At 44.5% G+C, this 14,126-nt stretch overlaps 1 protein-coding gene across 1 annotated transcript; it reads left to right on the forward strand.

Moving 5' to 3' along the window:
- The first annotated feature begins 5,714 nt into the window (after nt 1–5,714).
- On the forward strand, nt 5,715–10,722 carry LOC147439564 (uncharacterized). The gene is made up of 3 exons (XM_086485374.1): nt 5,715–5,984; nt 6,520–6,730; nt 6,895–10,722. The coding sequence occupies exons 1-3, from the start codon at nt 5,772–5,774 to the stop codon at nt 10,431–10,433; spliced, it is 3,963 nt and encodes a 1,320-aa protein (XP_086341500.1). The 5' UTR covers nt 5,715–5,771; the 3' UTR covers nt 10,434–10,722.
- Nucleotides 10,723–14,126: the final 3,404 nt, after the last annotated feature.

Raw genomic sequence — 14,126 nt, forward strand, 5'->3', positions numbered from 1 at the left:
ATGGAGCTTCCTCTTCATATTTTCATGTTTATCCATCTACATAGCTATTGTTTCAAATTTTAATCTCAATTTTTTTTTCATTTTTCAAAAAATTGAAATAATGTTCTCTATTCTTTTCATAAACAAAATAGTGGAAACTCAAAAATTTGAACGTTTAAGCGCTAAAGCGAGGTCAGTAATCAGCACAGCAATGTGTGCGGCAATATCCGTAGTATGTTTGTGGTAATATTCACGGTATGTTTGTGGTAATATCCGCGGCAATACTTGAAATGGAAAAAATTGTGCTCCCGTCCCCCTCTCTCTTCTTTGATCGTCCCATTTTGGACTCTCTCTCTCTCTCTCTCTCTCTCTCTCTACAAAATGCGGTAAAAGGTCGCAATAAACGTGTTGAGAATTTCATTGTGTCTACTATATAGTAATTTGTAAGAAACTAGGCAACTAGGCTCTCTTGGATCCTCCTCCTAAACTCCCTTTATAGGTGGGCTCCTAGCCCCTTTCCCTAGACGGATCCCCTGTCCACACTGCCTAGCCCGGCCCTTGGCCGTAGTCCATGCCTAGACTAGTTCTTAGGGTACAGGACCCTTGTCCTGACATTACTCCCCCCTTAAGGAAGAGTTTTCGTCCTCAAAAACACAAGTAGTAATATCTTCTTAAGAATACCAATGTTCTCTTTATTGACGTCCCATAAGTGAGCCAGTTGTCTGTATGACCGATAATTGGTGCAGTGAGGAGGTTCAATGAAACCAAGAGGAATATCTTGATTTTCAACATTGTTGTCTGTTTGAAACCACTTGGGTCTAAATGGTAACTCCATATATAGCTCACTTGAGTGCTGTAAAGGAGTAACCACAACTAAGAGTCGCTTGGGTTTAAATGGTAACTCCATTTATAACTCACTTGAGTACTGTAAAGGAGTAACCACAACTAAGAGTTGTCCAACGGCATAACGAGTTTTCAGATCTTCTGAAGGTACTGGAATAATGCAAGGAAACCTTGGCGTAACTTTCCATGCAGTTGTGAGAAAGATTTCCTACTCGCCTGAGTATATTGAAAAGTCTGTTACATGTTTATCCCTAATGAAGGTTACTTGCCAACATAGTCTATCAGCACACCTCGTAAGTCCTTGACGTATGAAAGTATTGACACAATCTCCAACCCCACCACAAGAGGTGTTCAAAGTCGATAATCGTACTTAAGCAAATTCTAGAATGGGAAGAAAATCATCTATTTAGAAATGCGTTGTGTTAGCGTATGCTCTTAGTAGATCCTGTAGCACAAGATTACTCTTTGTAATTTTTGTAATCTGCCTATCCCCTTGGATAACTGACAGTGTTGAGGTGTGTTTTCCTCACGGTTTACAGACAGTCGTCCCAGATGACTGGTAAACGGGGAATCACAGTAGTGTTTAACAATGGTGAAGAATCAACAATGTCCGAAATAACCATCGTGGTTAACTTGAAAAAAAATCCAGAAACGCCCAAACCAAGCCATGACCTCTATTGGTGATTAGTGGATTTAAAAGTAATCTCATAGAGATAGTGCACATAGAGTGCAAAATGCTTCATCAACAACTATCTGTGGAATATTCATGCCATTCCAAATCAGCCTTTGCTAAACACTAGGACCCATAACACCTAGTGTGCATGCATTTAGCAAAAACTAACCCGAACCTGTATATCCACAACGATCCTTGCCAATACTTATGGAAATTGTGATGCGCCTAGCACACAATAAAAGGAATGTAAATAGTTCTGAAAGGAAACTAAATACTGTTAGTTTGCAATCTTTTGTAAGCCTTGCTGAAACGTCTGAATCACAATAAAAGGTGAAACATTGATCACTTCGAGATACAGACAATGAAACTTTGTCATTAACAGCTTATAGCCTTGCTATATGTATAAACAACTATCTGTAATGTTGTTTAGCATTACTTGTACCTTAACAAGTCATTCTAAGTATCCGATAATTTTTGGCCACGAAATTGCGCCTGATACGTCGTGCTAAAAATGGTCTAGAAAATAGATGTGACCAGTACCTAGGGACTTTGTCGTGACACATAATTGACATAATGGCGCCAATGTCAGTCCAGAGACTCATATTCTCCACGTGTGAAATATGTCTCATATAAGGATGTGTGAAAAGGAACATCCTTCAAGTACAAGACGTACTTGTGTGTGGAGGTAACTACAGACACTCTACGACGGGAGTGAGAGGGACCCTCATTCACTGCTCCACACTGGCTAAACCGAACTCCTTGCGTTCCTAGACCCATGTTGTTCTTGTGTGTGGAGGTAACTACAGACACTCTACGACGGGAGTGAGAGGGACCCTCATTCATTGCTCCACACTGGCTAAACCGAACTCCTTGAGTTCCTAGACCCATGTTGTATCCCATGTGACAACATGTGTCATATTGAATCCTACAAGTGGATTCATAACAGCATAAGGCAGAAAGATAGATTGGACATTTGGCCCAAAATACTGTGTGTCGACATGCCCTTGGCATGGCTCTATAACATTCAAGCATATTTATACGTCTTGAAAAACCAAGCAAAGCAGACTAAAAATGAAATAACACCAAATCAATAGATGCGTACATGGAGATTTGAACGTAATGTTCACAGACCCGTATTCAAATGGAGAGGAGCACGTCCCCTACTTGAAAACAAACAATATTGCACTGGGAACCCTGTTTGTTGCCTTTGCAACCTATGCCCGTGAATTAGAGTCTACGTAGTCAAATCCCTTGATAAGACTTCTTTGTAGAAACTGCTCAACTAGGAGATAACGGTAACCAACCAACCGTGTACCGATTGAGTGGAATCAACTTAAAAAGTGTGTTCGTCTACTACCGCGTGGTAGATTGCGGAATTCTTTCCTTGAAAGTAGAACTGGGAGAGATCAACTGTGATCCTCAATGCAGATCAAATTGTGATCCATAATGCCTATGGGGTGATGTAGCAATTACGCGCTGGTTCTTACCCCAAAACCGTATGTCCATAGATACTTTGTAGTGCTATAGAGAGAGCAGGAGACGCACACGAGTGAACTACCGATCCCTTACAACCATGTTGTCACCCCGCAAAACGTGAGTTGTAGGACACATGTATCATATACACCCTAATTCAGTGATCTTGCATGCATCTCGGAATGTTTTCAGCAGATCATATAAGCCGAGATGATGTGACTGGTCGTACCAAAAATGATTGTGGCAGAAAACAATTGGGGTTTAACAGTACCCAACTCAAAAAAACTTACAATACACTGAAAATTCCATATTGAAGTATGAGAAAATGGCTACGCATAACATATTCAAAAAGCCATATAACTACTGTGCCGTGCACCAAAACTGGAGTTTATGTCAAAGCACAAACTCATGCATCATGCTTAAGTTTTTCGACATGTGGGCACTGCTTTTTCAGATGTGTTCCTAAGCAAATAAAGCATATTTTTTTACTTTTTGCACGTTGGTCGTGCCCTGATGTTCCGACAACCGAAGTATTGTGGACATGTTGGACCTCTTTGGTCATAACTGTTAAATTGGCAACCCCCTGGGTTGCTGGCAAGTGGAGAGCTGATTCTGGTAGCATTTTGTAAATTAGTTGTGTAAGATTTTCTACTTGTGTAACCAAGACTTGAGCCCTGACAGCGAGCTTGCGAAATTGGGCATCCAAAGTTTTCCAGTCCTGTCGAGTGAGAAACTCCCTGGCATCTGGCAATTGACTGTCATCCTCTAGAATATCCAACATGCTTTGTGGAGGAGGGGTTTGTAAATGAGGAGACAGAGATTGATCACCTGGGTTTGCACCATCCATCCCCGTTGCCACGAGGGTACTCTCCGTGAGAGTATCCGACCCCATGACATCCACAGGTGGAGCCCATTCGATATATTCAAAGTCAAACATGTGTTGATCATCAATTTCGGCACTCATGGCGAATCTGTGTTGTGCGAACACAAGAGAAAACAGTACCTTGGAATGCAACAAAAACTCGTAATTGTATCGAATACAAAGGTAGTTAGCCGTGCTAACCTCGCCGGCGGTCGTAAAGAAGGTGAATTTCCAATCCCGTTAGAATTGGCAAAGAGGTGAAATCACCGAGGAACTTCAGCACTAGCTCGTAGCAGGTCGCAATAATTAACTGGGTAATTCTGTCTTCAACTGAATTGAACGTCTAAGTTGAAATCGGATTGTACATCCCAAGACACCACGAAATCATCACTTGATTTGCAACCGAGGATGCCCTTGGAAACACCGATGTATGTTTCGTATGCTTCGGCGAAGTTATGGTTACCGTGTATGGTCGACTCGGGTGGTGCTTTGAATGACTCTTGAAGTCGTTGCTATAAAACAGTAGGTGATGTAATTTCTGCAGTCGGACCTTGGGAAGGTCGTACTAGAGATTAGCTTGGTCGAATTGCTCGGCTTGCTTCACCGGAAGCTTGCCGGCACTTACTTATGTCGCCCCCTTGGTGGGAAGAGCCGTAGACTTATGGCCAAGACTCAATTCAATGGCCCAAGGCCATTTAAATGTGAGCTCCCAATCTTTTGAAGGGCAGGCAGCGAGCAGGTTTTGACGAAGAGGATGAAGGAGATGTGGTGGCTCGCACAAACCGGCTTCGGCCGTAGGGAGTTGGCTCAGGCCCTATCTCCGGAGGGCGCTCCTTCCTAGCCCAAGAGAGCATGCATTCATGCACCACACACACGCTTCCAAAACGGGAAGCTTTCTCGATTTAGGCACAAAATCCGGCTATTTTGGAAAAAGGCCTTATAAGGCTACGGTTCTCACCTAAAGGCTCTTTTTTTAGGAGCCAAAGGTGACCACGCCTAGAGAGAGGGTGGAAGAGAGTCCCAAGCTCTGATATCAGTGTAAGGAACTAGGCAACTAGGCTCTCTTGGATCCTCCTCCCAACCTCCCTTTATAGGTGGGCTCCTAGCCCCTTGCCCTAGACGGATCCCCTGTCCACACTGCCTAGCCCGGCCCTTAGTCGTAGTCCTTGCCTAGCGTAGTTCTTAGGGTACAGGACCATTGTCCTGACATAATTGCATTGGACTTAGGATTTGCTACTTCTAACTAGCAAGTCAACATAATTACTGTATAGAGTTCTAACTCGCAACTCCATGTAGTTGCATTAGACCAAGGATTTACTGCTTCTATGTAGCTACTCCACGTAGTTACTATATAGGAAATCTAGAGGTACTTGAAAGTTTCTAGTTCCATCTAGCAATTATAGACCTATCGTATAGGAAGCTATGACTTTGCTAGTTCAATCTAGCAAAAACCTCCTTATTTCCTACTTCAATCTAGGAAGTACATGGAACCCAAAGCTAATTTCTATATGGTAACATGTGAGAGAGTGTTGAGTGTGTGAGTGAGGCGCGCGCGCATCTATAAAGAGTATGGCATCCTACTGCAGCTCCTAGCTGGTCAAAATGTGGTAGTATTCTGAATTGTTTCTGCATTGCTGCAAGCTTATATCGGCAAGTAGAACGAGTAGTGTGAGAGCGAGCGTGAGTGTGTGTGAGTGAGAGTGAGAGTGAGAGTGAGAGAGAGAGAGAGTGAGCGCGTGAGCGTCGAGCGAGAGTGTTGAGTGTTGTGAGGGAGTGTGTGTGTGTGTGTGTGTGGGTGCAGGGGAGAGGGAGAGAGAGAGAGAGAGAGAGGGGGAGAGACGATAATCGCTGCTTAAGGTTTCTTGTGATCAGTTATAGTTATAGCTGTGGAGACAGTGTAACTAGGTTTAATGTCATCAGCTCTAGATCTGCTGCGATAATATGAATGATATAATAATGGCTAGTAGGATGATCAGCGGAAGTGAAACGAGGCAGAGCCGGGCAAGGAAAGTAGTAGAGGACATACGGGCCACCAAGTTTGGAATCGGGCGCTCCCAAAAGAACCCCTTGGCCCTGGACATGCACCAGGCCATCACCCACCTTGCTGCCGAACTCTACCAGAAGGACCTCCACTTTGTCATGGAGCTTGTCCAGGTTTAATACCTGCTTGGCAAATTCTTCTGTAGCTTATTAATTCCTTTTGTGAGAGTGAGTGTGTGTGTGTGTGAGAGAAAGAGAGAGAGCTGCATACTACACCCATTAATATATACACAAAAAGTTTTGGACAGATTCTCACAATAATTCTCACATTGTGACTTAACAAAACATGATGAGCTCCTGTGAGGGAGACACTGCATACCTAGCTAGGTGCTGAGGGGTAGCGTAGCGGATCGCCGACCTGGTGGTCCCCTAACCCCGACTGCACCTAGCTAGGTATGCGGTGCCTCCCGAGCGGAAGCTCATGATGCTATGCACTCTACAAAAAACAGAGAGAGACTCCATATATGCATTTTCCTACATGAGGAAATGTCTAAATCTTGTTGGGATAGATTGAAATCATGCTTTGTATCAAACTCCGCAATTTACACCAGATAATCAGTGTAAATGCTGCACCACACCTCGGCTGTAACTCATGATGGCACTGTTTCAAATGCATGCTCTAAGCTGACGTTTGTGCATGGTGTGACAGAACGCAGATGACAACACATATGCGGAAGGGATTGTCCCCGAGCTGAAATTCATCCTGGTGGAGGCAGATGTGGCAAGCGTTGGGGTTGAGTGGACATTGCTTGTTCTCAACAATGAGGTGGGCTTTTCACAAGCTAATGTGGAGTCTCTTTGCAGTATTGGCCTCTCCACTAAGAAAGGCAAACGGGGCAGTGGCTACATCGGAGAAAAAGGTGTGCGCGCGCGTGCTCTCTCTCTCTCTCTCTCTCTCTCTCTCTCTCACCAATTTGGCCTGTGTGTGTGTGTTTGAGAGAGAGAGAGAGAGAGAGAGAGAGAAGAGCTCCATGGAACTAATCACAAACATAATGCCATGGCTTGCTTGTGATTGTAAAAGCAGGTATTGGTTTCAAGAGCGTATTTCTCATAACACGGCATCCAATAGTCATTAGCAATGGATATCGAATCCGGTTTAACGATGCGCCTACACCTGAAACGGACCTTGGATACATAGTGCCAGAGTGGGCGGCACAGCCAAGTGATGAAGACCTCTTGGATTGCATCGGTGGGGCCAAGCTTCCAAGCACCATCATTGTGCTGCCTATCCGTTCCGACAAGGTCCAGCCGATGCGAGAGCAACTGTTTCAGCTGTCTCCTCAGCTTGTTCTGTTCCTAAACAAAATAGAGAAGCTCTCTGTTCAGCAGCTGGCCTCAAGCCATGCAAACAAAAGCAATGCAGCTGCCAAACTTCTGAAAAGCATGTGTGTACAACGGCATAGAATACCGTCTCCACGTGCATGTCTTTCCCTCATTCCGAACACATGCAGCCATTCTGTGGTCTGCTTATCTTCTTCCAACCAAGAAGCCATCTACCATGTGTGGCAGCAGGAGTTTCCTGTATGTGCTGATCATGAGGTAGACAGCCGGCGTCATGTCAAAACTTGTATGATCACTCTAGCATTTCCCCTGAATAATAAGAGGATACTAAGTCATGGTGAACCAGATGTCTATGCCTTCCTGCCTACCAAGATTAGTGCAGGCTTGCCCTTCCTCATCAATGCTGATTTTCTTCTGGTATCTTCTCGAGAGAATCTAAGGTTTGGTAGTAAATGGAACACAGGTATTCTGTCTCGTATCCCAGAAGCATTTATGGCTGCCTTCATGTTCCTTTCCAGAGCTGTTCATCATTTAAGCTCGTCTGGCATCCAGCTCCGGAGCATATATAGCTTCGTGCCTTGTGCAAGGCTCTCAGTTCCAGAGCTTGGATTTGTCCGAGACTCTATAATTGAGCAAATGAAGCAGCATGATACAATTTTATGTGCTGGGAATGTTGGGCAATACTTGCCTTTGGGTGGAGCTGGACACTGTGATGCAGGATGTTTTTTCTGCCCCCCTCACGAAGCACGAGTTATTCATCCAGAATTTGGGCAAATTCTTGAGCTGGCTGCAAAAGCGAATATTCCCCCACCCAAAGCACTACTATGTCAATCAGCATATATTGTGGATGCCAAGCTCGTAGAAACTCATCCGTCTCTATTCTCAGTTCTAAAGGTAGCTTCTTATGATGAGCAAGAGTACATTCAGATTGTCAGAAGCCCTGCCTGGCTACAAAGCTTGACAGAAGCCATGTATGTCGAGGTTCTTTATTTTCTCATGTATTATAACTCAAAGCAGCCAGCTATTTCAATGCAAAACCTGCCGCTGATCAAATATCTGGATGAAAAGGGCAACACACAGCTTCTTGCACCTGAACACAAGGATGAAGTGCCTGTCTACATCTCAGAAATTCCAAAAGATGAGCTGATTGTGTCCCGATGGAGACCCACATTCCAACCCTGGGTTAGGGTACAATTTATGCCCACAAAAACAGTGAAAGCAATCAACATGACTCCAGCAGAGAAACAGAAATCTCTGTATATGTGGTTGAAAGAAATTGCCAATGTGGAGCATCTCTCAGTGATAAGTTTCGGAGAGTCTCTCATAAAGCGATGTAAAGAAAGGAAATTAGATGCATGCCTTACATTAAATGCTATGCACTTCTTTCTTCATGCCAACTACGAGGGGTACCTCCCTCTTGGTCAGGATCTCAGATGCAGAGCTGTGAAAGACCTGCCACTCATCGATAATTCTGGAGCTGTGCACCAAGATTTCAGCGGCCCTATTCTCTTGCCAGCTTCTGTGTGCATGTGGCCAAGAATACTCTTGCACAACGCATGGAAAGGTCATGTCATTTTCCTGTCAGAAAGCTACTTGAAGGTTCCTTCATTTATGCCTGCCCGTGTAGAAGCAGAGGAGGTGGTCCAATTCCTGAAAATGGCCATTGGTGCATCAGATATCTTTGACATCTGTAACCCTCCAAATGTTCTCATGCCCATACAAGCCCCATGGCTATCGGCAGATGATTGCATGTCGTTTCTAAGTTGGATCCAAGCATTACCTTGCAAACCTAGCAATCTCATGGCAAGCTTGAAGGAAAGCTCATGGGTGACAACTATGAATCATGGTTATAAAAAGCCATCACAATCATTCCTACATATAGAGCAATGGAGTGGAGCGCTGCAATGTGAGGACGTTCCAGTTGTGAATGCAGGATTCTATGGTGATCTCCGGCCCTTCACAACAATCCTGACAAGTCTTGGCATGGTCACTAAAGTAGCAGATGGGGTCGGGGTGAATGCTGTAGCAGAACATGTGAAAGAGTTAGCTGGCCAAGGAGCTATCGAGGTGCGAAGTGGTACTGCTGGTAGATGGTACAGATATTTGCGGCTTCACAATTGGATGGGATGGTCAGGAAAATCAACCCAGAAGCTGATCTGGGTGCCTGGTTTTACACCAAGGTGGTCATCAAGCTCAGCTCTGGGTTCATGGAAGTGCTCAGATGAGTGTGTCATAGATGACTCTGGGGGCCTCTTTCATGAGAGACTGACCATACTCAGCAAAGTTTACACGGATGAACTTGTTCTGGCATTTTTTCAGCAGAACATGGGAGTTGCAGCAACCCCAGGAACAGAGAAGTATTGCGAGCTGTGGGTGGACTGGGGTGAGACGTATGGGTTTGAGGTGACAGAGGAAGCATGTAAAAATGCATGGTCTATAATTGCCAAGGGTTGGAAGACCTGCTCCAAAACATCCATCCAATTTTTCAAGGCCAAATGCAGGGTTCCCTATATGGTTTCAGGAAAGATACAACTAGCTAGACCAACGGAGGTACTATTTGCTGACAACCTGTCCCTGGCAGAGGTATTCGACGGGAGCACCACCGTGAAATTTGCATGGTACCCCAAAAGTGCAGCAGAGGCTTCATGGGTAGAGGACCTTGTCAATTGTTTTACGGACATAGGTGTGAAGAAACTATCCACGGCCCTTGCAGCAGATGGAGGAGCTGGAGGGCCCTTTGCTAATTATGACAGCATTAAGTTACTCCCGCCCAATTTCCAGGCGGCCTCGGTTGGGTCCAAAATGAGTTGCTGGCGGCTGGGCATGTACAGGGCGATACTAGGTTACCTAGCTCACCCAGAGCAGGGCCTCTCATTTCAAGCCCGAAAGCGGATGCTCATGCAGCTCGAGAATGTGGAATTCCTTCAAGTGGAGGAGGTCAGCGAAGTGCAGTATACCGTAGCTCTAGCAGGAAAGGCATACAAAGCCAGCAAGAAGGGTTATGCAAGGTGGGAGAAGGGTCAGAAAAGGCTATATGTTGCAAGGCCATTAAACGCATGCAACAAGGTGAAGATAGCGCACGAGCTTGCGGGAGAAGTGGCCAAAGGTGTTGTCGGCGCCGAAAGAGTGGTCCTAGTGGAAGGACTGCATGAACTACTGCTCCTTGCAGCTGGCTTTGAGTTTGAGGACAGCGCAGTACAGCAGCTACTACTACTGCGCAATCTGCGCCTGACTGTTGAAGACGACGCTCTTTTGGAGGCTCAAAAGGGTAAAATTAGCTAAATTTTGAATCCCTTGGTGAGATCAGAGAAGCATATGGGTTTCATTTTGCGCCGTGCCTATCACACTCTTTGTGTGTTAAAGTCTTTGCCACCCTCCCACCCCAAAATATGAAAAATAAAAAAACAAAAAACCTGGCATATATAAAAAATTAAAAAACAAAAAACCTGGCATAATTATACATGTAGAAGATCTTATAAGGACCGACTTGTTTTGGAGTTTTTCTTGAGCTTGCTATATCTTTTTTGTATATCTTTAACTCTGAAATCAAAAAGCACAACTTACATATCAAGTTTTCTCTTGACAGTGTCCAATGTAGCCTTGTTCTTAGTTTAAATAAGCCTTTTCCAACAAGCCCACTATTCAAGAGAAGTATTTTTGTTGAGCACATTGAGCACACGCTTCAGAGTCACTTGCATGATTGTATCTTGAAATAATACTCACTACAAAAAAAAAAGTGTCATCGATGCAGATATCGACGCATCGCGTCGCTGTTTGCGTCGATATATGCGTCGCTGTGAACTTGTCGCTATTTGCGACGCAGATATAGCGACAGATAGCGACCTAGATAGCGACGACTATAACAGAAAAAAATGTCTTGGGCAGAGGGCAGGTAGCCTGGTCTGTGCCCAGTTAAAAGATGGACACAGCCACAACCACACTTCCTGCTCTCTGTCTAAAAAAGCGAGCAGCACCAAAATCAACCATGCTCCCGCGCGTAAAAATTTCGGCAGAGTTCCCTTTGTTTTTACATAAACTTTTCAAAAAAAACCATATCATGTATACGCCTCCTATATGCTATCCACGTAGGATCTCACATGAGATTTAAGGCCAATGAAAGACAAGTACCGTACCAACTGAAAAGCATAACCATAACGAAACAGAACCATAACTTAAAAGCATAACCGTAACGAACCATAAGCATAACTTAAAAGCATAACCATAACGAACCATAACCATAACTTAAAAGCATAACCATAATGCAGATAACCATAACCATAAACAAAATTAACAATAACCATAAGCATGACCAGAAAGTTAAACATAACCATTAACAAAACTTGAACCATAACTATGTCTATACAAGAAATAGCTATAGGCGCGCCATGGTCCACTTAATTTTAAATCAACGTCTTCACACAAACACTTACAAGCCTAGGCCTCGACGAGTGACGCATCATCGATAAGATTTTGCACCGTATCATCGTCTATCTCTAATTGCAAACATAACTCTGTCCCAACTCGTTCTGGCAAATTGTCTTCATCCATTGCATCTTCAATCTACAAGTGTCAATTCTGGCTCGTCTGCGTCATCCCTCATATATCTGTCAGCTTCCTCTGTCATACCTTCCTCCATCTCATCTAATGTCACAGTAGTATGCACGTCGTCTGACTGACTTTCCTCCAAGAGATCTTGCCCTTCAAATACTTGTTTATTTCTTGGAGCAACCTGAACCACAAACCACCATTGTCGCTCTCGAGGGTCCGGTACAAAGACCACTTGCTCGCAATGTTCGGGGAGAGCAAATGTGTCGCTCGCATCTGTCCAAATCTATGTAGAATCTATTTGCACAAGTTTATTTCCATCTCTGCGTACCGTTGCATTGCGACCAGAAGTAATCACCTTAAACCACTTCACATCCAACAAAAACATCTCAAACCGCGTGAAGCTTACTTTCAAGATATCTGACACCAGACCACAGTAATCTAGATTGCTAGTGCTTTCATTCGTGTCTCTAGCACTGGCCCTGCTCTTTTGCATGAAACTAACAATTACCCCACTGTCAAACGTGTTTCTTTTGCTGCCAATTTGTTGTGTTCTGAAATGATATCCATGCGACCACAGTGCCATGTATGTATAATACTTCCAGTCACATCCAATAGCCATCTCTTCCTCTTCAAGAGATATGGGTTCTCCGATCTGTCGAGCTGCTCTCACTGTCTTGTCCAACCATTCCATTGTAGGGAATTAAGGTAGAGGAGCGAGATAGTCTGGCAAGGGTAAGCCTCTAGTCGTTCGACTTCGCCTCAAATCCTGTCGCTCCCTATTGCGTCTCTCTTTCTCTTCTTCGTACCTTTCAAGCCATTTTTGCATCGGCGTTGAATTTAGTATACAGAACTTCATGATCTTTTCTCGTATGGCCAGGTTCATTTTTTTCAGCACCCCTTGCCCTTGCGGCTCCTCTCCCACCAGTCTTGCATCCTCCTCATCGCTCCACAATTGAGGCATTTCTGGGTCAGAAACGGATAGAAATTCGGTCGTCAATACAAGAGACTCTTGCACCATCCATCCTTCTGCCATGCTCCCCTCTGGACGCGCTTTTTGGCGAACAAAACCCTTAACTGTTTTCATGAACCGCTCTAGAAAGAACATCCAACGGCTGTGGACTGTACCTGCCACTGCAACCTCATCTACTACATGGACGAGCAAGTGCATTTGGATAGTTAGGCAACTTGTGGGTAGATACTTCTCAATCATGCAAACTGCCTCAATAGAGTTAGCCCTTGGGACTGCAATAGATTCCTCCCGTATCTCCTTGGAAGAGATCCACCGCACTAGCTCTGAAATCTTGTATATGCAGGTCCGCACTTCCTCCGTTAAACACCCGTTGATCGCAATTGGAAGAATGAACTGCAAGAACTTATGCCAGTCGTGCGATTTTAATCCTGACAGTTGATCGTCACGGGTGAATGCTGTCTTGAGACATCGCATATATCCTGTTGGCGTCCTGAACTCTGAAATCACCCTTTTCACTTGTCGCTCTTCGTTTTTTAGCAATACCCATGGCGCTCTTAGAAGTTTTTTTTGGCCAGCTGCATTGGTGAAAGGCCATAGCTCTGGCATCTTTCCAACCGACTGCAAATCATCTCGTGAAGCTCGATTGTCTTTCATTCCCATGATTGTCTTCCAGAGGAGCTCTCCCACATTCTTTAATATATGCATTGGATCCACCAAATGGTTAATTAGTAGATAACCCCAGTACGGCAATGTATGGAGAATGGACAAACGTTTCGTTCCTGGAACAGGTTGTCCCTCATGTTGCTCCCATCGGCGACGCCACTCTTGTACATGCATAGGACGACATTCGACGCGACCAAGCTGACCTTCGCGCAAGTGATGGCCATCTGGAAGATAACGGTGGTGGCCTTGATAAATTGTCTTTCGAAGAGAGACAGAATAGCGCACATCCAAAGACTGCTCGCAAATTGGACATGCATTGTATCCCGAAGTTGTTAGCTCTGCATATATTAAAGCATGAATTAGGCCAAGGCAAAGGGCTTGCGAATAGGGAGAATTTTGTAAATCAATAACCATTACCAGAAGCTTCTCCGTATCCTGGCCAATCATGCATAGTCCACATAAGAAGTCCATGGATCCTTGCATGCTGTTGTCCTATTGGTTCAACCGCATCTGCTATGTCAGTCCCATGCCATAACTCTTAGAGCTCGTCAACTAGTGGAGATAGATAAACATCCATGTTTTTTGCCTTGAACTTACCAGGTACAATCCAACTTAATATCAAATGACCGTTTTTCATAGCAAGCCACGGTGGGAGGTTGTAATTGATAAGGCACACAGGCCAAGTGCTCCATGACGAGCTTCTCAAGCTAAATGGATTGACTCCATCCATTGCCATGCCCAAATGCAAATTGCGTGGTTCACTCTTAAAATGTGGCTAGAAATCTTCAATGTGC

The sequence above is a fragment of the Adiantum capillus-veneris genome, chromosome 16 (genome assembly GCF_014529385.1).
Source record: "Adiantum capillus-veneris isolate H3 chromosome 16, ASM1452938v2, whole genome shotgun sequence".
NCBI lineage: Eukaryota > Viridiplantae > Streptophyta > Polypodiopsida > Polypodiales > Pteridaceae > Adiantum > Adiantum capillus-veneris.